The sequence below is a fragment of the Mobula hypostoma genome, chromosome 12, assembly GCF_963921235.1.
Source record: "Mobula hypostoma chromosome 12, sMobHyp1.1, whole genome shotgun sequence".
NCBI classification, from domain to species: domain Eukaryota; kingdom Metazoa; phylum Chordata; class Chondrichthyes; order Myliobatiformes; family Myliobatidae; genus Mobula; species Mobula hypostoma.
Genome location: NC_086108.1, coordinates 78,855,591 through 78,881,443, shown reverse-complemented (window position 1 = coordinate 78,881,443; position 25,853 = coordinate 78,855,591). Strand labels below are relative to the sequence as shown.

General features: G+C 41.4%; 1 protein-coding gene across 3 annotated transcripts in view; it reads left to right on the top strand.

The window, feature by feature from the left end:
• b4galt2 (UDP-Gal:betaGlcNAc beta 1,4- galactosyltransferase, polypeptide 2) overlaps nucleotides 1-25,853 on the top strand; it is a 397,773-nt gene that overhangs the window by 46,460 nt on the left and 325,460 nt on the right. For all 3 annotated transcript variants that reach the window (XR_010019928.1, XM_063064452.1, XM_063064453.1), the window contains exon 2: nucleotides 3,822-4,209. Coding sequence is in view for 2 of the 3 variants with exons in the window: in XM_063064452.1 (XP_062920522.1) it covers nucleotides 3,897-4,209 (313 nt within the window). In the remaining variant the exon portion in view is untranslated. The remainder of the gene's footprint in view (nucleotides 1-3,821; nucleotides 4,210-25,853) is intronic.

The window sequence follows — 25,853 nt, the reverse complement described above, 5'->3', positions numbered from 1 at the left end:
TAGCAGTAACTAAAGGATCACAATTGCAGCTTGTCCTTGCATAACAGTTCCTCTCTTGCAGTGAGTGTACAAGATGGTGTACAGTATATGACAAGTCAGAAGGTTTATCATCACCAATATGTGACATGAAATTTGTTAACTTAGCAGCAGTTTAATGCAATACATAATCTAGCAGAGAGAAAAATAATAATAAATAAAATAAAGCATAATAAATAAACAAGTAAATCAATTACGTATATTGAATAGATTTTTTTAAATGTGTAAAAACAGAAATTCTGTACATTTTTAAAAAAAGGTGAGGTAGTGTCCAAAGCTTCAATGTCCATTTTGGAATCGGATGGCAGAGGGGAAGAAGCTGTTCCTGAACCGCTGAGTGTGTGCCTTCAGGCTTCTGTATCTCCTACCTGATGGTAACAGTGAGAAAAGGGCATGCCCTGGGTGTTGAAGGTCCTTAATAATGGACGCTGCCTTTCTGAGACACCACTCCCTAAAAGGTGTCCTAGGTACTTTGTAGGCTAGTGCCCAAGATGGAGCTGACTAGATTTACGACCTTCTGCAGCTTCTTCCAGTCCTGTGCAGTAGCTCCTCCATACCAGACAGTGATGCAGCCTGTCAGAATGCTCTCCACAGTACAACTATAGAAGTTTTTGAGTGTATTTATTGACATGCCAAATCTTTTAAAACGCCTAATAAAGTATAGACGCTGTTTTGCCTTCTTTATGCCTACTCTCATTCCTACGTCATTGGAAAATGTAACTTTTTTGTGCAGATTGTTCTTTCCAAAAAAGTAGGTCTTCAGTTTATCTGGCAGTTTCCTCAAAAGAACAGAAATATCGAACTAGTGTGACAAGAGCACTTTTCACAGCTTCACAAAGTTGTTTCTCTTGAATTAGGTGTTTACAGAGTTGTAATTATTACGAAGCCACCCACACAGAGCCGATACTTGTGCAGAAAGTACTCAAAGTCTAATGATGTCATTTGGGAGAGTGATCATTAAAAAATCTTTATTGTTTTTCTTTGAATAGTGCCATTGGATTTTTTTCCTTCCATCTTAGAAGTCCATGTTTGATATCTCTGATGCTATTCTGAAAGTTCAATGTAAATTTATATATGTTACTATATACTACCCTGACATTCATTTTCTTGCAGGCATTCACAGTAAAACAAAGAAATGCAATGGAATTGATGAAAAAAACTATACAAAGACTGACAAACAACCAATGTGCAAAAGGCAAACTGTGCAAATACTAAAATAATAATAAATAAATAATACTGGGAATATGACCTGTATAGTCCATAGGTTGTGGAGTCAGTTCAGAGTTGAGGTGGGTGAAGTTATCCACACTGGTTTAGGAGCTTCATGGTTGAAGGATAACAACTTTTCCTGAACCTGTGGGGCACCATGGTATCTTACTGGCTAGTGCAAAGTTCTTCTTGCTCGGGGTGTGGGAGTTCAGATTTCAAATCCGACGTCCCCTATAAGGAGTTTGTTTGTGTATCCTCTACGTTTTCCCCGGGTGCTCTGGTTTCCTCCCATTGTCCAGACATACTGGCTAGCTTGGTTGGTCATTGTAACTTGTCCCGTGAGTAGGCTAGGGTTAAGTCGGGGTGGCTGTGCTGGAAGGGCCTGCTCCGTGCTGTATTGCTAACTAAATAAACAAAGCTGGCGGTGTGGAACCCAAGTCTCCCGTGTGTTCTTCCCAAAGGCAGCTGTGAGAAGGGAGCATGACCAGGACAGTGATGATGGACGCTGCTTTCTTGCGGCTGCGCTCTGTATAGATGTGCTCAATGGTGGGAAGGCATTTCCCTGTGATGGACTGGGCTCTATCTATTACTTTTTCTCCATCCGTTTCATGCTGAAGAGCTGCTATAATTTATGTGCTCCTGCCTTTGAGCAACATTCTCATAATTCTCATTCACTGATGATAAAGTAACCATTGAGTCACGGGTAGCGGATTCTCAAAGACTGCTTTTTATAATCTCACTTGATTGCGTCCAGTAAACAATAATTGTTCCATATTGCCTCCCGGTTTGTTGGCTTTGTTAAATTGCTTCTTTTGTTGGACTTTTGTGTTGCTCTTAAAGAATAAGTGTTCAAGAGGAGAAGGGAATTTCCCAAGGTGGTTTTGCCAAAATTTATCCCTCCATCGGGATTGGTTTATTATTGTCACGTCTACAGAGAAAAGCATGTCTTGCATGCTGTTTATAGTGCTACATTATACAGTGCATTGAGCTGGATTAAAGTAAAACAGCAATGCCGAATTAAGTGTAAAAACTAATGAAAAATTGTAGCAGTGCAGGATCATAACAAGATTGATTGTGAGGCCTATCATTTCCATATGAGAGGCCTTTTCAAGAGTCTGATTACAATGAGATAGAAGCTATCTTCTAGCCCATCGATACGTGTTTTCAGGTTTTTGAGTTTTCTGCCTGATGGGAGATAGAAGGCTAGAGAATGTCTGGGTTTGGTAGGGTCTTTGATTATGCGGGCTGTTTTACAAAGGCAGCAGGAACTATAGACAGGAGTCTGTAGAGGGGAGGCTGGTTCCTGTGATGTGCTGAGCTATGTCTACATCTCTGGAATTCCTTTCGGTCACATGCAGAGCAGTTGCCATACCAAGCTGTTCAGTATCCAGACAGAATGCTTTGTATGGCACATCAATAAGAGTTGACGGGGACGTGCCAAATTGCTTTAGCCTCCTGAGAAGTAAAGGTGTTAGTGAGCATTCTTGGTTGTGACATCAGCGTAATGGCACAAAATGTACCGTGGGGTTTTGCTGTGCATAAGTTGGTGATTCTGTGATCCACTTGATAAGCAGTTGATTGTTGTAAAGGAGTTTGGAATGCCCTGACAATGTGTATTGAAAACATTTAATTGGCCAATGAGTTGGAGTTTGAACAAGATTAATGAAAGGATTTGCAGCAAACTTAGTCTGTTTACTTGTCAGACTAAGCAAATTCTCTTTACAAAGCTTATTTACTAAAATTCTGTGATCTACAGCAAGTAGGGAGCAACTTCTCCAGCTTTAGGTAATGATTTATAGTAAAGTGCAGTGATTGGAAGAGATAATACATAGCAAAATATTAGGTGCGTCGAATTAGTCCCTGTTGTTTATAGTTTGATGTAGATGATTAATTGGATGAGAAGTAGAATTATCCAGTTTTATTCTGGTGGTGAATTACAGTGGTAATACATTCTATGCTTTGAGGATTTGAAAGGTATATGATTGCAAGTTTCCTTTGGGCTTTTCTTTCCTGAGTTTTTGCTCTTTTGTTTTTTTTTAGCACACTGTAGTAATGGAATGATTTTGTTAAGAGATTGAATCATTGTTATCAACATAATTGGGTAATCTGTATTCTCCTTTTGTACAATTTAAAAAGTTACTATAATTCTGCTTTGATACCATTACGTTCTGTTATGCCCAGGCCTCAAAACCACAGACTGCTCTGTCAAGAATGAAGTGTTTTGCATTCAACCTTCAAAGGCAATTTACAATTTTCCTTCCCAATCTTCCCTCAAATTGACCTTTGAGGGGACGTGATGACACAATAGTTGGGTCTGCTTTTCTTATTTGAGAGAAGTAATGTGGATTATAGGGTGTTAAGTAAAGGCATTTGGTGATATTAGACTATCTGTGATGGCAACCTTTAAAATTACAACATACTTAAAATACATTTCCCTCTCTGCCAAAAGACAAGCTGCTTTTAACTTTTGCATATTGTAATACAGTCCAGTGATGATGCTGACTTTTTCCTCCCCCTTATTGCTCCTGTTCAATGTATTTGAAAAGTTTAATGAGTACACTGTTTTCATTTCACAGGTAGTACTTGGAATGTGTCAGGATCCTTGGAAGACAAGCTGATGTACTGCTCCACTTACCTGCTGTGTACAGAAAATGACCAGACTGATGTTAGGGAAGACTTTGGAAAGAATATGCAAAGCAGTACTCTTGCTGTGTGTAGTGCACTTTCTTATAATGACGATCTTCTACTTGGATGTCTACACTCAAAGGTTCGACATATTCAGCCGTTTTAACAGTAGGAATTTTTCGAAGATACATCAGTCCTTTAATATCTCAAAGCCCAATGGGACCTCACTAACCATCATGGGGGGCGAAGATCATTTTGTGTCAAGCAGGAAGTTGGAAAGTAATCTCACAGTCACAAAGAAGCCTTTACCGTTGTGCCCTGATGTTCCACAGGGGTTAGGTAGGATGCTGAATTCAGCTTCTCTCTTTTTAAAAAAAAATTGCTTTGTGTGTTGATCTGGAAAAATGCATGGTGATTCTCATTGCCAAGCTGTTTGAATTGGGAGCGTGAATAATGTTGATAATTGATAATTTATTGATTGGTACCTTTATGCTGCAGTGCCTTGAGGAGGCTGTGGAAGAGGCCAAGTTTCCATTTCTGTTTTATTAATTTTCTCCTTCTTTGTAGGAATGGCTGCATCATTCTAGCTGAACTTCTGGAAGCATGGATTAAATTGGGTTTAGAATATATTTCACTTGTCTGTCCACATACTCTTTGTGTAATGTGCAAGAAGTAATGCATTATTTCAAAGGGATGAAGCTATATAGAGACTTTTAACTAGGCATCCAAATGTACACTGGATTATTCTATGTTAAAGGTGAGGTTAGATAATCTTCTTATGTTACCACCATTGGGATACCCTTGCTATAGATTTCATGGTTTTGGAATGGAATCAGATTTCAATCCAACAAGATAATTAAAAACAAAATATCATTGCCTTTTATAGTCTATTAAATATAATGAAAATTTGAAAAAAAAACCCTGCATTTGGAAATCTTGAAGTGAAAGTAGAAAATATTGGAAACATTCATTGGGCCAGACAGCATCAGTGGAAAGAAAAACAATGCTTCAGTTTAATGACCCCTTGTCAGAACTACGACAGAGAAAACCAGTTAGTTTTAAATTGCTGAGAGTGAGGGTGAAGGATAGATAGGGCAAAGCGTAGATGAGCACCGCAAGTAGTTGCCCAACAAAGCATTGAAAGAGGTAGTTCCATGGAAGTGGAATATTAAAGGGGAAGGCAGTTTGGGTTCAGTACCTAAGGAATGACGTGCTGACCCTGGCGAATGTCCAGAGAATCTTCACAAGAATGACCCCAGGACTGAAAAGCTTAACAAAGGGACATTTGATTTCTCTGGACCTTCAGGGGGATGGGGGCAGGTGTGAATTCTCATTGAAATCTACTGAATATGGAAAGACCTGGATAGAGATAGAAGTGGAGAGGATATTTCCATTAGTAGGAGAATATAGGAGCTGAGAGAACGGTCTCAGAATAAAGACGTGTTAGGTTCTTGATTGGGAGGGGGTTAAAGGTTACAGGGAGAAGGTAGAAGGATGACTGAAAAAGATCAGTCATCATTGAATGGTGAAGTAGTCTCGGTGGGCCAAATGGCTTGATCTATTTTATTTAGAGATACAGAATGGTAACAGGCTCTTCTGACCCAATGAGCCTGCGATGCCCAGTTACATCCATATGACCAGTTAACTTACTTACCCATGTTCCTTTAGAATGTGGGGCAAAACTGGAGTACCTGGAGGAAACCCACTCAGTCATGGGGAGAGCGTACAAACTCCTTAATAACAGCGGTGAAATTGAACCCAGGTTGCTGGTGGTGTAGTAACATCATGCTAACCACTTTGCCACTCTGCCACCTCTAATTCTGCTCCTATATCTTGTGGTCTTATGTCAAAGTAAAGTCCTCTTTACATTATCTATATGTACTGTAAAAATAATGAGGTAGTGTTCATGGGTTCATTGTCCATTAAGAAATCTGATGGTTCAGGGGAAGAAGCTATTCCTGAATCATTGAATGTGTGTCTTCAGGCTCCTGTACCACCTCCTTGATAGTGGCAATTAGAAGATGGCGTGTCCTGAGTGGTGGGGGTCTTTAATAATGATGCCAGCTTCTTGGGTCATTGCCATTTGAAGGTGACATGGATGCGGGGGAGGCTAGTTGCCATGACGAAGCTGGCTGAGCTTATCACTTCCTGCAGTTTTTTTTCTATCTGTTGTACTAGTCGGTGATGCAACGAGTTAGAATGCTTCTGTGGCACATCTGTAGAACTTTACAAGTGTCTTTGGTGACAGGCTAAATTTCTTGAAACTCCTAATGAAATATAGCTTTTGTCATGCCTTCTCTGTAATTGGGTCAATACGCTAGCCCAGGATAGACCTTCAGAGATATTGATACCCGGGAACTTGAAACTGCTCACCCTTTCCTTTGCTGATCCCTTGAAGAGGATTGATGTGTGCTCCCTCAACTTCCTCTTCTTGAAGTCTACAATCACTTCCTTGGTCTTACTGATGCTGATAGTTAGATACTTTATTGATCCCAAAAGAAACTACAGTGTCACAGTAGCATTACAAGTGCACAGATATACAAATAGTAGAAGAGAAGTAAGAAAGAATAAAAAATAAGTTACCTCAAGCAGCCAAACAGGAAGAGGTCATCACTCCCTCGGCTATAAGTTGACTCATTATAGAGCCTAATTGCTGAGGGTAAGAATGACCTTATACAGCACTCTTTGGAGCAGTGCATTTGTCTTAGTCTGTTACTAAAAGTGCTCCTCTGTTCAGCCAAGTTGTTTTGCAGAGGGTGAGAAACATTGTCCAGAATTGCCAGGATTTTCCATAGGGTTCTTTGTTCTACCACAGCCTCCAGTGCGTCCAGTTTGACTCCTATAATAGAGCCAGACTTTCTAATCAGTTAATTGAGCCTGTTGCCATCCCCTGTGTTGATGCCATTACCCCAAAACACCACCACATAAAAGATTGTACTGGCAACAACAGACTGATAGAACATGTGAAGGAGAGGCCTGCATACTCCAACGGACCTCAGTCTCCTCAGCAAGTAGAGGCGTCTCTTGTACACAGCCTTTGTGTTGGTGCTCCACTCAAGTCTGTCATCCAGTTGCAGGTGAGGGAAAGGTCATTGTCATAACACCATTGAACTAGTGGATCTGCCTGGGTCCTGTATGCCTTCTGGTCACCATTTGAAATTCTGCCATTAATTGCTGTGTGATCGGTAAATTTATAGATGGCATTTGATTAGTCCCTCGCCACACAATCACGGGTGTAGAGAGAGTAGAGCAGTGGGCTAAGCTTGCAACCTTGGGTGCACTGTTGATTGTCAACAAGGAGGAGATGTTATTTCTGATCCACACAGGCTGGTGAGGAAGTCAGAAATCCAGTGGCCGAGGGTGGTACAGAGGCCCAGGTTTTGGAGCTTGTTGATTAGAACTGAGGGTATGGGAGTGTTGAACAATGAGCAGTAATTTATAAGCAGCACCCTGACATATGTATTACTATTGTCCAGGTGATGGAAGGCTGACTGGAGACCCAGTGAGATTGCATCCACTGTAGACCTATTTTGGTGATACGCAAATTGCAGTGGGTCCAGGTCTTTGCTCAGGCAGGAGTTGATTCTAGCCATGACCAACCTCTCAAGTCACTTCATCACAGTAGATGTCAGTGCCATTGGCAGAATGTCAGATGAGAAAAGGCTTAGGGCATGCTGTTTGCATAATCAGCCTATCTGAAAGCTTTGAAATAATAATGACATTGAACTGAAGGTGTTGTAGATTGTTGTGACACTATAGATGTGTTTGCTTGTGTAACTTCTATAAATGCAAGTCACAAAGTGGAAGCTATAATAGTTCTGAAACTATAAAAATGCTGCTTCACTGTGTTGTTTCCTCCTTGATGTGGAAATGAAGTAAAACAGAAAATGCTGGAACTACCTCAAAGCTGGCAGCATCTGTCGAGCCAAAACAAACGTAATGCCAATAATATTTCACGGAAAGAATTATGATTCTTTTTGTAGCCATGATAAAATCATAATACTTGAGTGTGTTGATTTCATATGATTTTATTGGTCTTACAGTCATTAACATGTAATTGAACTATTGTGAGCCAGACTTTGTGCAGCAGCAGTTTATTAATGGTACAGGAGTTGTTGAATAGTGAAGAAGAGTATGTTATTCAGTGAGTGATATGTGCCACTTCGCATTTTCCTAGGGCTTGTGTGCTATCACACTGTTTTCCTCATGAAAAGGTTCCTTATTATGGCTCTGTCCCTGTTAAAATCAATTGCTTTTGAGATTTGACTGGATTAACACCATTTTTCACTCCACTGCCTTTTGGACTTAAAAGTAATGGTGTTCGAGGCTTGGCAACAGTATGATTTATTGCTCCGAGAATAGTTTCCTTTGTCTCAACTTGGTAGAGCTAAAATAGATTTGCAAATATCACCACATGAATTTTCAGAGGACACTGACCTAATATTTCAACAGAGCAAGGAAAAATTGCATTTGGCTTCCTTAAAAATGAAGATCAAAGAACAAGCTTTAATCCCTTTAAAGGTGGAAAGAGGGGGCTTTGTTAAGCAAGGAATGGTGTTCAGGGCTACAGATGAGAGTTAGTAAATATTCTTTGACAAAAATTTGCAAAATTTGACAAGCAAAAGGGCAGGTTCCACTCCAGCACTTTTAATTGAACCCTGAGATGTTAAAGTATATGAAATTGAATACAGGTCATTTGCTTACGATCCTGCTACTAATTTTTATTCATGCAATTTTGTCTGTCAGATGTTTTATTACAAACAAACAGAATGGAATGAAGTTAAGGTGGTGGTGTACATCTAAAACCTATGATGTTAGGAAAACAAATAATTTATATAAGACTTTGCCAGATAGCCTGAGTTTAGGTTAATTTACACATCTTCTTTGTAGATATAATGTCAGATACTCTATCTGAATTTAGATTAATTTAAAGTGACAGCTAAAAGACCGATAAAGATTTGGTAGGTTTTTATTTTAGCCTTTGGCTTCACTTTGTTCTTTGCTGTGTTTTCTAATTAAAAGCACAAAACATTGCTTTTTTTTTGGAAAATTGAAGGAATAGTGTTTATCAGTTAACTTGGATACCTAAACCAATGGGTGTCCTGACAGGTGGATGAAACAAACGGTTGTCTTTATAAAGTGAATGGATGCTGGGATGTAAATGATGAAAACTTTTAGGTAAACATACTAAATTCTCCATTGAACTTTTCTTTACTGGACTTGGAATGCTTCGAGAGAATAACAAAGCAGTGCTGGTTAATGGCACTCTTTGTTGGGATAGATGTGTTTCTTTTCCCTTTCCTGACACAAGAAAATTATTAATTGTTAGTGGCTTGGGAATGTCTCATGTCTCTTAAATTGCTTAATACATACTGGGTGACCTGACCAACTTTCACTCATCTCCAGCTCTCTGAGGGATCCTACCCTTTGGTTAGTTGCTGATCATTTTTTATTAAAAGCTTAAAATCGACTTGCACTATAATATGGTATCCTTAAAATGGAAAGTTTTATGCCCTAAGATATGACTTAGAAAGGTAGCTGTGGATAAAGCAGTGTTTGATGTCATAGGGCTGTTCAGTCTGCTGTTGGCTTTTTAAGTCCTGCAGTTATTGGCTGTTTTGTATGAAAATTTGAGGCATTTTGAGAGCTCAACATGAATATTATGTTTGAATAGACCCTGAAAAAAAGACATGTTGTTTGTGAGTGCCAGGGTGCCACAGGAGTCCTATTGACCACACCTTTCTTGGCAGCTGTACAAGGTGGAAAATCCAGCCTTTTATGTCTTCAGCAGACATGATTAATTTATCTTGACAGCACATTTATTTTTAGAGCCTAACTGCTAGCATTAATATTGATGGCTGGCAGCAGCACTTGAAATCTAATTTCTGATTGAAATATGATTTGCAGCGAGTTTTCCCACAGCAAATTTTAGCCATTTCTGCCATGTGATGTCTCAATCACATTTAAGGCTGCTTTGAAGATTCAGCTGCCCATACAGGCAATGGATGGTTCCTTTCCACAGTACCATGTATTTTGTAGCAAATGTGAAGGCAGGGTGAAAGAAATTTGAGCAATGTGACTCCCAATAAGTGGATTTTAGGCTTACTGTTTGTATATTAGGCTTACCTATATGCTCATTCTTCAATTGTATGAAGGTTCTTGTGGTGATTCAGTGAGATCATCTTTGCCAGTTGCTGTTCGAGTTTTGCAAAGATAGCCTGGAAGTGGTGGAATGGTTTCAGGGAGGCAAGTGCTAAAGGGTTTATCACATTGGATAACTGAGCTGATAGGAAAGACAAAAGCCTTTCTTCATTGGAAAAATTATTAAACTGGGAAGGTCAGAGCAATGTCTATAGATTTTGATGGCAATTGGGAGATTGATGCACATAGATATTTTGAATTATGCCAAATAAAAGCAAAAACATAATAATGAAGTGGAGACATCAGAGACTGCTGATGCTGGAATCTGGAGCTACGCACAATTTGCTGTTAAAACTCAGCAGTTTAACTGTATGAGTAGGAGGACAGAAATTGGCGGTTTCAGGCAGAAGCACTCCATCAGGACTTGAGAGTGGAGAGGTGAGAAGGGGAGTGGTAAGAAATGACTGAGGCTATTGGTGGACTCAGGAGGGGTGGAAAATGACAGGCAGGTGGTGCCAAGTAGGGGAGCTGAGTGTGGCTGGAGTGGGACCAACATGGAAGGTCTGGAGGGTCAGACGGAGAAGAGGTGAGGGAAGAGAGGGGTGGGTTACTCAAAGTCTTTAAAAAAAAACTCAATATTGGATCTTAGCCTGAAATGTCGGCAGTTTATTCCTCTCCTAGGTGCTGCCTTATCTGCTAAGTTCCTCTAGCACTTTATGTGTGTGTGTTTGTGTGTGTGTGTGTGTGTGTGTGTGTTTGTTGCTAGTATTCATGCAATTAGGTTGTAGGCTACTCAGGTGGAATATAAGGAGAACAAACACCTATGTCAGGATGCTGTTCATCGACTATACCTCAGCATTTAATACCATCATTCCCACAATCCTGATTGAGAGGTTGCAGAACCTGGGCCTCTGCACCTCCCTCTGAAATTGGATCCTCGACTTCCTAACCAGAAGACCACAATCTGTGCGGACTGATGATAACATATCCTCCTCCTCGCTGATGATCAACACTGGTGCACCTCTCTATATACACATGATTATGTGGCTAGGCATAGCTCAAATACCATCTATAAATTTGCTGCCGATACAACCACTGTTGGTAGAATCTCAGGTGGTGACGGGAGGGTGTACAGGAGTGAGATATGCCAACTAGTGGAGTGGTGCCACAGCAACAACCTGGCACTCAGGCAACACACACAAAATGCTGGTGAATGCAGCAGGCCAGGCAGCATCTATAGGAAGAGGTACAGTCGACGTTTCGGGCCGAGACCCTTCGTCAGGACTAACTGAAAGAAGAGTTAGTAAGAGATTTGAAAGTGGGGGGGGGGGAGATCTGAAATGATAGGAGAAGACAGCAGGGGGATGGATGGAGCTAAGAGCCGGAAAGTTGATTGGCAAAAGGGATACCAGGCTGGAGAAGGGAGAGGATCATGGGACAGGAGGCCTAGGGAGAAAGAAAGGGGGAGGGGAGCATCAGAGGAAGATATAGTGAGAGGGACAGAGGGAGAAAAAGAAGGGGGGGGAGAGAGAGATGGATAGAGATAAATAAGGGATGGGGTGAGAAGGGGAGGAGGGGTATTAACGGAAATTAGAGAAGTCAATATTCATGCCATCAGGTTGGAGGCTACCCAGACGGAATATAAGGTGTCGTTCCTCCAACCTGACTGTGGCTTCATCTTGACAGTAGAGGAGGCCATGTATTGACATATCAGAATGGGAATGGGACGTGGAATTAAAATATGTGGCCACTGGGAGATCCTGCTTTCTCTGGCGGACAGAGCGTAGGTGTTCAGCGAAACTGTCTCCCAGCCTGTGTGGGGTCTCGCCAATATGTAGAAGGCTGTACTGGGAGCACTGGACGCAGTAGATCACACCAGCCGACTCACAGTGAAGTGTCGCCTCACCTGGAAGGACTGTTTGGGGCCCTGAATGGTGGTAAGGGAGGAAGTGGAAGGGCATGTGTAGCACTTGTTCTGCTTACGAGGATAAGTGCCGGGAGGGAGATCGGTGGGAAGGGATGGGGGGGACAAATGGACAAGGGAGTCGCATAGGGAGCGATCCCTGCGGAAAGCAGAAGGGGGGGGAGGGAAAGATGTGCTTGGTGGTGGGATCCAGTTGGAGGTGGCAGAAGTTACGGAGAATTATATGTTAGACCCGGAGGCTGGTGGGGTGGTAGGTGAGGACAAGGGGAACCCTATTCCTAGTGGGGTGGTGGGAGGATGGGGTGAGAGCAGATGTGCGTGAAATGGGAGAAATGCGTGTGAGAGCAGAGTTGATGGAGGAAGAGAAGCCCCTTTCTTTAAAAAGGAAGACATCTCCTTCGTCCTGGAATGAAAAGCCTCATCCTGAGAGCAGATGTGACAGAGACGGAGGAATTGCGAGAAGGGGATGGCATTTTTGCAAGAGATAGGGTGGGAAGAGGAATAGTCCAGGTAGCTGTGAGAGTCTGTAGGCTTATAGTAGACATCAGTAGATAAGCTTTATCCAGGAATAGAGACAGAAAGATCAAGAAAGGGGAAGGAGGTGTCGGAAATGGACCAGGTAAACTTGAGGGCAGGGTGAAAGTTGGAGGCAAAGTTACTGAAGTCAACAAGCTCAGCATGTGTGCAGGAAGCAGCGCCAATGCAGTCGTCGATGTAGCGAAGGAAAAGTGGGAGACCGATACCAGTATAGGCTTGGAACATGGATTAAGCCAACGAAAAGGCAGGCATAGCTGGGACCCATACAGGTGCCCATGGCTACACCTTTAGTTTGGAGGAGGTGGGCAGAGTCAAAGGAGAAATTATTAAGGGTAAGGATTAATTCCGCTACATGGAGGAGAGTGGTGGTAGAGGGGAACTGGTTAGGTCTGGAATCCAAAAATAAGCGGAGAACTTTGAGACCTTCCTGGTGGGGGATGGATAGGGACTCTCAGTAAGATGAAAGAGCTGATTGTTGACTTCAGGAAGAGTAAGACGAAGGAACACATACCAGTTCTCATAGAGGGATCAGATGTGATGAGAGTGAGGAGCTTCAAGTTCTTGCGTGTTAAGATCTCTAAGGATCTAACTTGATCCCAACATATTGATGTAGTCATAAAGAAGGCAAGACAGTGGCTATACTTTATTAGGAGTTTGAAGAGATTTGGCATGACAACAAATAGACTCAAAAACTTCTATAGTTGTATCATGCAGAGCATTCTGACGGGCAGCATCACTGTCTGATATGGAGCGGCTACTACATAGGACCGAAAGAAGCCGCAGAAGGTTGTAAATCTGGTCAGCTCCATCTTGGGTACTAGCCTACAAATTAACCAGGACATCTTTGGGGAGTGGTGTCTCAGAAAGGCAGCATCCATTATTAAGGAACTCCAGCACCCAGGGCATGCCCTTTTCTCACTGTCACCATCAGGTAGGAGGTACAGAAGCCTGAAGGCACACACTCAGTGATTCAGGAACAGCTTCTTCTCCTCCGCCATCCGATTCCTAAATAGACGTTGACTCTTTGAACACTACCTCACTTTTTAAAAAAAATACAGTATTTCTGTTTTTGCAGTTTTTAAAATCTATTCAATATACGTAATCGATTTACTTGTTTATTTATTAATATCTTTTGTTTTTTTCCCTTCTATGTTATGTATTGCATTGAACTGCTGCTGTTAAGTTAACGTATTCCACGTCACATGCCGGTGATGATAAACCTGATTCTAAGTTGCTTCTCCGGTTTGCAGTGGGCTTCATCCTGGCAGTAGAGGAGGCCAAGGATGGGCAGGCCAGTGTGGAAATGGGAAGGGGAATTGAGCTGGTCTGCAACTGGGAGCTTGGGATGATCATTGTGGACTGAGATCTGTAGGTGTTCTGCAAATAGGTTGCCTAGGCTGCACTTGGTCTTGATGTTGTTGAGAAGACCACATCAGGAGCACCAAATGCAGTATGTAGGGTTGGAGGCGATGCTTGTAAACCGTTGTCTCACTGGGAGGACTATTTAGGTGCCTGAATGGTTGTGAGGGATGCGATGTAAGGGCAGGTGTTATATCTGTTACAAGCGAAAGTGCCAGGACTAAGGGAGGGATGAGACGAGTGGATCGTGGAATCATGGAGAGAGTGGTCCCTGTGGAAAATGGGTTTGCTGGTGAGGTCATGTTGATCTGGTGGAAATGAAGAAGGATGATGAGCTGGATGCAGAGGCTCATGAGATGAAAGGTAAAGACAAAGGGAACTCTCTCTGTTCTGTCTGGGAGGTGGTGGGTGAGAGCACAGTTATGAGAAACGGAGATACGCGATTGGGCTCCATCAACCTAAAGAAGGAAAGCCATACTCTCTGAAAATAACGATGCCCTGGAGCAGAAAGCAGAGTTGGAAAATCTGGGAGAAAAGGAATGGTATCCTTGCAAGAAACAGGAAGGAAGGAAAGAGGTCTAATTTAAGTAGCTGTGGGAAAGTTGGTGGTGAAGGTGATGAAATTGATATGTTCTGCAGAGCTTCCAGTCTGCTGTCAAATTCACTTGGACTATTTCTGATGCTTCTCTCACTCTTGATCTCATTGACTCCATCTCAGGATACAAACTATCCACTGAGATTTACAATAAACCCACCTTTCTGCATCCTATTTAAGGAAGCTTCCCTCGCAGTAAATGTGACTACAGTATTTTTCTCCTTCACAATCATCCAAGGACCTAAACAGCCCTTATAGGTCAGATAAAGGTTCAAAGCATCTTCTCCAACTTTGCTCCTGATCAGGCCTCCTCTTGGTGTAGACTTGGTGACCAATGACTGCTTTGCAGGATACCAACACTCATTCTGCAGTGGTCATTCCAAGTGCCCAGTTGTAGGCCATTTCATTTCCCCTCTCCATTCCCAAATTGAAAGGATGATCTGTCTCTACTCCCAAGTTGAAGCCCAAATAAAACTGGTGAAGCAGTACTTTATATTCTGCTTGTGAAATATTGAGTTCTCCAATTTTAGGTAACTTCTCATCCCATTCACACTCTCTTGTACTCCCCCTCCCCCACTATTCTTCTCTTGATCCTCCAATCCTCCCATTTTTGTCCCCCTTCTCACCCTTGCCCATTTATTTTCTCCTTTCTCACATCCTTTAATTATCAGAATACAACACAAGTGAATCTGCTTATCTCCTTCAAGCAACTGTCTCCTGTCTTCACACCCCCTCTCCCACACTGCTCCATCTGTTGTTTTTCCTTTCTCTTTTCTCTCATTGCCTGCCTCCTGATCACTCGATCAGTGAATGATGGCCTTCATCTTTCTCTCTTTCTCTATAAATTTAAGGCACATCTTTTAAGCTTACCTCTTTGACAATGCTTTTGGTCATCGGTCTGAATATCTCCTTACGTTGCTTGATATCAAATTTTGTTTGGTAGTTGTCCTAACCAGCACCTTAGGACGTTTTAGGATGTTACAGATACAATACAAATGCAAGTAGTTTTATTTGGTTGATCATTTAATATACCTTTCAATTGTATTGTTAACCAGATAAGGGGAATATCTTGGGAATAATTGGGTTGCTAATTTATGGAATAGACTTCCATCTCATATGGGAGATGATGATTGGATTTTATAGAAAATATGCTTTTCATCTTTGACCTATAAACACTGAGCTGCTCTTGAAAAAAATCTCCATTCTGTTATTGCATTTTTCCTGAAATAGTTTCAGAGTCTATTACTATTTAACATTTTGGCAAAACCATTAATTTGTGAAGCACCTTATAGCACTGTGGGTTTATCTCTGTGTTTTCTGCACTATTAGTTCTCAGGATTCTTGCCGTGGAAAGGCATGGTGAATATTGGGTAGTTTCCCATGAAAGAAAAGGAAATTTGAAGGTCCAATTACTTGTCCAGCTCTTGGCTCCATCCCTCCCCCTCCTATCTTCTCCTATCATTTTGGATCTCCCCCTCCCCCTCCAACTTTCAAATCCCTTACTCACTCTTCCTTCAGTTAGTCCTGACGAAGGGTCTCGGCCTGAAACGTTGACTGCACCTCTTCCTAGAGATGCTGCCTGGCCTGCTGCGTTCACCAGCAACTTTTATGTGTGTTGTCCAATTACTGGACCACTTTTATTTATAGTAGGCAGCCAACTATATTGTAGCAGACATCCCACCCTGCAAAAGCTCATTTCAGGGAGGTATCACCACCATTTCAGGGAGGTAGCCCCCCCCCCCCGCAACCCCATATCCCTACCCCCCCCCATCGACCTCCAAGGGTGTATGTAATACTTTGTTTAGTGATTTTGTCTAATCTGTAAACCAAGTTGGGTATATGCAGAAAATGTGACATTAAAAGATGTACTTATATTATCATGTTTATTCTATTACAACTTTAAGCAAGTCTACAAGGAGTTTGACCTCATCACGTAGGACATAAATAGCGTAGCTCTTTCGCAGCTAGCCAGCTAGTTTAAATAACGTTAGCTATGCTAATGAATGAATGACACCTGTTAAACTCACCTCAACATGTCTTTTACATTTTAACCCACCGTGGGTAATAGAAAAGTCACTATTGCAAACAGTGCAGCGAGCAGCCCTGTCGTTATTTTTGAGGTGGATTGTAAAGCCCACCCACAGAAAACTGATAGGTCTACTTAGCAGGGGTCCCCAACATTTTTTGCACCGCAGACCGGTTTAATATTGACAACATTCTTGCGGACCGGCCCACCCGGGGTGGGGGGGGGGGCTGTTAATCACGACCGGAATATAGATGATAAGTCAATAGTATCATAATATTTTAAGTAACGTTTGGATATTAAACACACAGCTCATATTTTGCCCGTATGAACATATAAAATCATTGCAACACACCAATATCGCTGAATCAATGGGAGCCCTGGGCTTGTTTTCCTGCAACAAGATGGTCCCATCGAGGGGTGATGGGAGACAGCGATACTCGAAGGGGGTTCCTTATGTCCAGTCTATTCTGCAATTCAGTTTTCGTTGTATTCATTGCAGAAAACTCCGCTTCACAGTGATAGGATGTTGGAAATGGAAGCAACGTATTCAATGCTTCTGTGGCTACCTCAGGATATTTAGCCTTGACTTTGATCCAGAATGCCGGCAGAGGTGTTATGTCAAATATACTTTTCAGCCCGCCGTCATTTGCAAGCTCGAGGAGTTGCTCTCCTTCCCGCGCTAACATGGATGACGTGTGAGTAATGACCTTGCGTGCGTTCAAGCTCAACAGTGCGTGACAGGGAGTGAGGAAAGGTGCCACTGACTCATATCGCCAAATCATATCGCTTCCTTACGGCCCGGTGGATGGGGACCACTCAGCACAAAGAGAGACCAATCAGGATGCTCGCTCTCCCTCTCCCTCTCTTTCTCAAAAAAACCTATTTCCGGGATATTGTATATAATTTCCGGGCGTCAGGGAGCCACTATCAATATGCGGGAGACTCCCGGAACTTCCGGGAGAGGTGAGATGTCTGTTGTTGTAATAACGAGCAAATTTCAAGATCAGTCACTTGACCAAGAAAGTTACTTACTGGAGGAGACTTTGGGGTGGAACAGGGAAAATTAACATAAGATAAGTAGAAAAGTAGAAGATTGTGGTAATGTTAAGGCTAAGCACAATTCTCGAGAATTGGTATTTTTCCCATCAGATTGTGAATTTTGTTGTGGGCAGTGAATCTTTAAAGTGGACTTGTGCATTTTTAAAATTTAATTTGTTTTTAAGAAGTAAAAAGCGTATTGGGTTACTTTAACAAATAGAATGTAATTTTCCATATAAAATGATGTTCTGATGTGTCAATGTATATTCTGTACACTTGGATTTGTAATGTTCTGATTTTTAGTATTTCCATGTGCATCATTTTTAAATCAAGGATTTGAAAAGATTCAGTAATAGGTGAACAACTGCATTATTCTGGATGAAGTATTGCCAGTACAGTGCGATATAAACCAAGGTGATGAGAGTCTTCATTTAGGCATGATTGTTTTTTTTTCTTCTAGCCTTCAGGAGATGACTTTAAATTGCAAATCCAATTTATCTGTAGAGAGTGTTACGTACCCCGTAACTGGGTTGCCAAACCAGCAGAAATGGATCACTCAGTTGGAGTCTGGATTACTGGAACTAAAAGTTTTATTAAAGAAATAAGCAACACAGTACTCTAATCGAAAGAATAATAAATGCAACAGTTCAGCAATGATAAACACACATGTACACAGAACTAGGATAACAGGATCAATCAAGCTCTATCGTCGTCGAGGGGTAAATGACCAGTTTCAAAGTGACGCAAAGTTCAGTTCAATTGAGTTCAGTTCAATTCACAGTAATCACTGCCGTGGCGGTGGATGGGGGGGGGAAGGAAAGAGAGAGCGAAAGCGAATGAATATTCAAAACGGCTTCCACACAGACCTTTGATATTCTTCGCAGTCAGCTTTCGGGTGAGCCCTTTGTAATGTCTTCTGAGGTCACCGACTGTGACCCCTCCGTTTCAGATACGATCGTTCCTCAGCGGTGAACCCGGCACCCAGGTAAGGGCGGACACACACCAGGTTTCCGCCGAACGTACCTTTCCACCCTGTGCGTCTCTGGCTTGGGCCCGCGACCAGCCCTCCAAAACTTCCCACCGACTTATGGGAGGCACACCGCTTCCAGGGTCTCGTTACCTCGTGGTGTCGTGTGTGTCCTGCCTTAGCGAACCTGTCCCTTTTTATAAACCTGCTGGGGTATCGCCTGTCCATCACACTTCAAACAGTTCAGGGTTCAAAAAGGAGCCGATCTTGACAATTACTCAGACCGTGTCTCTTTCCGTTAAACTCTTCCGTCTCTTCATTAACATTTCCAAATGCTGCTCCATTGTCTTCCTTATCTCTCTTTCTCCTGAAGACAGGTGGCAGATCAACTGTTGATCCCACTGGTGCCAGCACAGGACAGTTAACATCTTAATCTATGTGTACTTTTTGTAACCCTCTTTCGTCACAAGAGCTTGTAAGTAACTATATATTTTAGGAAAATAAAGCTAATAGTTTTTGGCTTTGATGCCTTTTCCAATTTTAAATTCTCTCCCAAGTTTTATTTTACAAGTGAATCAGTTGCTGTTAGGACCTCATAGTTCCATGTCAGTAATGTTATTGTGCATAGAAGGCATCAGAGGAGTTAACTTTTCCTCAGTACAGCTGAATATCCAAATAGTGGAATTTTACAGGGTTTTCTTAAGTGTGCAGAATGGGTTCGGTGCTTGGGAAGTGACTTGGGTGCTTCCCAGCGGAGCAACCTCAAATTTCTCCCCACTTTCAACAATAGAGTAGCCAAATTCTGCAAGATAATAGGTACCACTGCAGCTATGGTAGCCCACAGAAGTAGACAACTTCCTCCATTTCTGGAAGATCCTTAAGACATTTTGAGTGCTGCCCTTCAGTTCAAGGCTGGTGAACAGGATTTGGTTGTTGACAACACGTTAATGCTGCCAGCTTGATTTACTGTTGTTGTTTGTGTGAAAGGAGTTCTGTTTTCAGTGGTAATGAAGGACTGGCAATATGCTTTAAAGCCTGGGTTGTGTCCAGTCTGCAGGGGAACCTAGCCTTCAGGAGCTGATTTTAAATTGTAAATCTAATAGAGTTAAGCAACATCTCTAGCTTGGAGAGGTGGTGTTCCTCGGCATCTGCTGCCATTGTCCATTTTGTTGTAAAGAGTTCATGGGTTTGATAAGTACTATCAGAGAATCCTAGGAAAGTAATGGCAGTGCATCTTGTAGATAGTACACCTTGTGTTTGTGGTGCATGATTGATGAAGGTAATGCATCTTTTGGGTGATTTAAGGAGTGCTAATCCAATAGGTACCTATAGTACCAATATATCCAATAGTACCCTTTGTCAGAAATGGTAAGGAGAGAAAAATTAGTTTTAATTTGCAGAGATTAATGGATAGGGCACTTGAGCCAAGCAGTTTTATTTGTAGTCTAATATTGCCTTGATTAAATCTTCCAAGTACAATTAAATATTAAAAATGGTATCAACATCCAAGGAATAGTCTTATTTATTGAGGTGGTAAGGGAAAAGAAGTAAGGATGAGGATTGAGGGTCTTATGGAATAGGATGTCCAGGAAATTGATAAAGGGGAACTAGAATTTGAGTGCAAGCCTTTGACAACAATTATATAGGATCTTAGTGTGACTACATGTTCTTGCTATCAAGTGCAATGGAGATCCGTCAAATTGGTTTTTCGGTCTATTTTATAGGATGAAATTGAAGAGAATAGACCCCTGTACTCGAGAGTTTAGAAAAATGAGAAATAATCCATAATATCTTGGGCAGAAAACAAGCTTGGATGCATGGTGGCTATTTTGACGTAAGCCATTAACGGCGGAAGTACAGAATTATTTCTGAAACTCACTGATGGTGAATCTTTGGAAATCAGTACCCTGGATGTCAGTGGAGGCTCATTCATTGGTTTCAAAGATCAATAGCTTTTTTGATATTAAAGGAATCAGGAAATGTATGATTAGAGCAATAAAAGAGCATTGAGATATAAAGTTAGACATGAGCTTGCTGTTTGATGTTGTGCAGTTGAAAGGCCATCTGGCCTACACCTCCTCCTGTTTCTTATGATCTGGCATGGATTCCCAGCCTAATATTTGCCAGATTTGAAGGCTCATCTTTTCAGTTGTAGGCAATAAATTGATTCTTACGGTGAGGATCATTCACTGAGAGTCACTTTCTTGGTGACAGAGTTGAAGTCTTCCATCTCTATGTATTTCTGTGGAAGAGCTTAGATAACTAAATGCAAATGAGTCTGAAGTTTTAGGATTAACCAAATTGCAGCACTTTAAGCTGCTTCCCACATCTTATTTAAAGTCAGGGTAATGTGTCTAAAGCAACATATTGATGATCTTTTATCTGTAACTTGTTCAAATCTCATTAACCTTTTCAGCTTAAAATAGCAGAGTTTTAAAAGGGAAGTGCAGACGAAGTTGACTGTGATTGTTACTGCTAATAAATTATCAGCGGTTAACTCAACGGTGCACTGGGTCAGATTAAATTTGCTCAGCTCTTAGTCACTGGTGAATTAGGATGGCCCACTCAGACATCTGTAATTATATCTATATCAGGACACTGGGGGTTATCTGACCAGCATTTACTTGGTTTCTTATTTCATGTCCCTCTGCTTTACGCTGTTCTGTGTAATAGTGCAGATGTACGAGTTGAAGTAATGGTACCAATTGACATTTTAACATATTCTGTGCACTCAATATTTTGTAATTTCAAAGTATAATGGTTCAACAAAACTGTCCTTTGTTTTGGATTCTTAGATGTGTGCTTACATAGAAGTGTTCAAAAGCTATATATATATATATATATATATATATATATATATATACTATACCCATACTGGTATTTATCCTGTGAACCCAAACAGCTCTAACCATATTTTACTGATATATTTTCTTTTCCCTTCAATACCTCTTAAGCCCATCTGCTTATTAAAATTAGTGAGCATAAAAACTATGTTTTTGTAAAATGCATCATTTCAAAATGAATGACTTTAAATTCTATGTGCCTTTTGGTCCATCTTCTGTATACAGCACCAATGAAGGGTAGCTGCTTTTGCCATTTCTCAATTTAGAGACATTTTGCATATATTTATGATAACAGCATTAATTTTTAGGGCATATGTCATCAGTTTATGGTAATATGTCTCTGCTGCATCTGTTCCCAGGATGTGGCTTTCCGATGTCGTCGTCCTTCAAAGAAAGAGGTTTTGCTTCCTCCACCATAGATGCTGCCCTTTCCTGCATCTTCTCCATTTCCCCAACATCTGTGCTCACCCCATCTTCCTGCTGCCCTAACAGTGAATAGAGTTCCTCATATCCTCACCTACCACCCATGAATGCTAATCTCCCTTGTGGCACTTACCCTTGCAAGTGGCCAGAGTGCTACACCTGCCAATTCACCTCCTCCCTCGCCTTCATTCAGGGCCCCAGACACTCCTTCCAGGTGAGGCAACACTTCACCTGCGAATCTGCTGGGGTTGTCTATTGTGTCCGGCCTTCCTGTTGTGGCCTCCTCTGCCTTGGTAAGACCAGTTGTAAATTGGGGGGGCTGCTTTGTTGAGCATCCCTGCTCCATCTGCCAAAAACAGAACTTTCTGGTAGCCAAACATTTTAATTCTGGTTCCCATTCCCGTTCCGACATGTCGGTGCAGAATCCTCGTACCAAACTGAGGTCACCCTCAGGGTAGAGGAGCAGCACCTTATATTCTGTCTGGGTAGCCTCCAACCTGATGGCACAAATATCGATTTCTCCTTCCAGTATTAAAAAAAATTACCCCTCTCTCCTCTCTTATTCTATTTCCCACTCTGGCCTTTTACCTCTTCTTATCTGCCTATCACCTCCCCCGGGACTCTTCCCCCCCCTTCCCTTTTTCCTATAGTCCACTCTCCTCTCCAATCAGATTTCTTCCTCTCCAGCCCTTTACCTTTTCCACCCACCTGGCTTTAACTATCGCCTTCTAGCTATTGTCCTTCCCCTCCTCTCCCCCCTTTTTACGTTTATTCTGGTGACTTCTCCCTTCCTTTCCAGTCCTGAAGAAGGGTTTTGGCAGGAAACGTCGACTGTTTGTTCATTTCCTCTAGCATTTTGTGTGTGGTGCTTCGGATTTCCAGCATCTGCAGGCTTTCTTGTGTCTATGATGTTTCATCAGTTAACAAACCATCTTCTTTTGCTAAATTGAATTATGCGGTGCTTTCTGCCACTAGGAGTGGAACATACCAAAATGCCCACAAAAGAGTTCATCCAACCTTTTCAAATTTTGCTTGATGTTTTAAGGAATGCATCCCTATCATAAATTGAGAGAAGTCTGTGTTATAAACAGAAGCAGCCAATCCGACTAGAGGAAATATATAAAGAAATCAAATAAAGTAAATGACCGAGCAAGCTGACTGTGGAATCTCTAATAGATTGGATTTAATTCCAATGTATATATCAAATAAAGCCATGCTGGTAGAGAAAAAGGTGATGTTAGAATAACATAGTTGGTAGCACGCAACCAAGGGTCTTGGTCCGAAATTTTAGCTGTTTCTTCCTCTTCTTAGATGCTGTCTGACTTGCTGAGTTCCTCCAGCATTTTGTGTGTGCTGCTTGGATTTCCAGCATCCGCAGATTTTCTCGTGTTTGAAATAGATGAGCTCGCAAGCTGACTGAGGAATATCTATTTGACTGGATTTCATTCCAATCCATAAATCCACTAAAGCCGTGCGTGTAAAGGAAACGGAAGTGTTAGAGTAACAGTGGGTTGATGGCACCTGATGAAGGGTCTCGGCCCAAATCATTGGCTCTTTATTTTTCTCCATAGATGCTGCCTGACCTGCTGAATTCCTCTAGCGCTTTCTGTGTGTTACTCAGCAGTTAATGTTTATAGGATTGCTCATTGATTTGTTATTTGTTTTGTACATGTAATATTTCTTAGAGAACACTGAACTGGAGTTGCCAGATATCTTTTTCAAAAGTATTTTAAACAAAACTCATGGTCTTGTAACAGAAATTATCATGATCTGAGCTTTCAGTTATCAGGAAAGCCCAGCTTTCTGTTGCCTCATACACGTGAGGCTTGTGTGAAACAATCCAATGGGTCTTATGCCAAGAACACACAATCCTCCTTAATATCCCACAGATTACCATAATATGCAGATCACTTTTCATTGCTTTTAAATCCCAAAGTAGAAAGCATGTTTGAAGAATAACTGGGGAATCATTGACAACAGTCGTCAGGCTGTTATGAACAAATGCATGTTACAGATAAACCATCTACAAATTGGCAGATTTGAAAAAGAACCCTTCAGCTCTTTGGGGATAACCAGTACTCCTTTGAAACAATGCTGTCACCATTCATCAAGAGGAAAATGTGGTTTGAAACTGAATTCTCTTGTATTGATTTGCTGTGTAACTTCAAAATGTTAAGAAAGAATGTCTTTGTTTTTGTTGTATTGTACAACTTCTGGTCAAAGCAAGTCTTGGATTGGACATCATGATATCCCCTACTATTGTAACACCTTGAAGGTCCATTCTAATAACATTGTGATTAAAGGGAAGATTCGGATTCTCGGTCTTTATGCCTTGATTCTAGAAAGTGAGACTTTATCTTTTACTAACCATGCCACCTCACCTCACCTCACCTCCTCAACTTTCCATCCTACATATTCCAGTCCCTTGTGTGTTAATCTCCCAGCCTTGATCATCCTATAGCTATGACTCCTTGAAGCCAATTAAATCTGTTTGCACCTCTTTGAATGTTGAGTCTCTTTTGTTAGAGTCATAGAGAACTACAGAACAGAAGCAGGCCCTTTGGCCCATCTAGTCTGTGATGACCTGTTTTTCTGCCTTGTTCTATCTACCTGTATCCGGCTCATAGCACTCTATACCCCTCCCATCCATGTACCTATCTAAGCTTGTCTTAGATGTTGCAATTGAACCTACATTTACCATTTCAGCTAGCAGCTCATTCTGCACTTGCACTGTCCTCTGAGTGATGGAGTCCTTCTCGGTTTTCCCTAAAATATTTCACCTTTCACCCTAAACTTACGACCTCGAATTCTAGTCTCCGTCAACCTCAGGGGAAAGGGCCTAGATATAATTATCCTATCTATACCCCGCATAATTTTGTATACCTCAAAAGGTCTCCCCTCTTTCTCCTATGTCCAGAGAATGAAGTCCTAACCTATTCAACCTTTCCTTACAACTCTGGTTCTCAGGTCCTGGCAGTATCCTTGTACATTTTCTCTGTACTCTTTCAAACTTATCTTTCCTTTAAGCAGGTGACCAAGACTGCCCATGATGCTTCAAATTCTGCCTCACCTAACTTCAGGTACAATTTCAACATAACATCACAGCTCCTGTACTCATTGCTGTGACTATGTGCCGAAAAGCTCTCTTTATAGTCCTGTCTGACACTTTCAAGGAATTATGGATCTGTAGCCCGAGTGCAAACACATCTTTCCTGTAATGTGATGGATTGACCTTTTCAGTACTCTGGCTAATGTGCACAATTCTGATATTGATATCAATTCTGATACAGCATTCTACATGATTCTGATATAATTCCCTGCTCTTTGTCTGGGTTACTTCCTACTTTGTCAGCTTGTCTTGTAATCTTGAAGGATATTAATATATTACTTAGTATATACTGTACTTCCTTGTCTTCTTTCAGATCCCCAAATGTATTGCCCTTCTCTTAAGGTTAAATTCTATTTGACACTTTTCTGTTCATCTGACTACTTCATCAACTTCCCTCCGAATGGTTTCCTCTTCCTGATTCCCTCTTTCCCAAACCAGACAATTTTTGTACCATCTATGTTACTGTATCATGCTCCTCAGGTTTATGCATAAATCATGAATATGCATTACTGAAAGCGAGCTGTGGGAAGTCCCACTCGGGACAGCCTTTCATTCAAAAGAATACTTTTCAATGATTAGCTTTGTTTCCTGATAATTGACCTACTTTGTATTCAATTTGAAATTGATCCCTAGATGTCATGTGTGTTTACTTTTTTTAACCCCACTTCCTATGTGGACCTTGTCAAAAACCATGCTAAAAATTTATGTGGACAACATCAAAAGTGCTACCCTCATCGATCTTGTTACCTACTCAAAGAATTGAATCAAGTTACTCAGGATCTTCCTGTAATATGTAGGTTCCGACTGCGACTGATTAATCTATGCCATTGTGTGAAATAGGAAAGACTGTTTCACCCTTGGGAGAACGTAATTAAGTTAGGTGCTCTTACATTTCAAAGACATACAAGTTAGTTGGTCATTGTAAATTGTCCTGTGATTAGGCTAGCGTTACATAGGTGAGTTGCTGGGTGGTGCGGTCCGTTGGGTTAGAAAGGCCTGTTCCATGCTGTATCTCAAAATA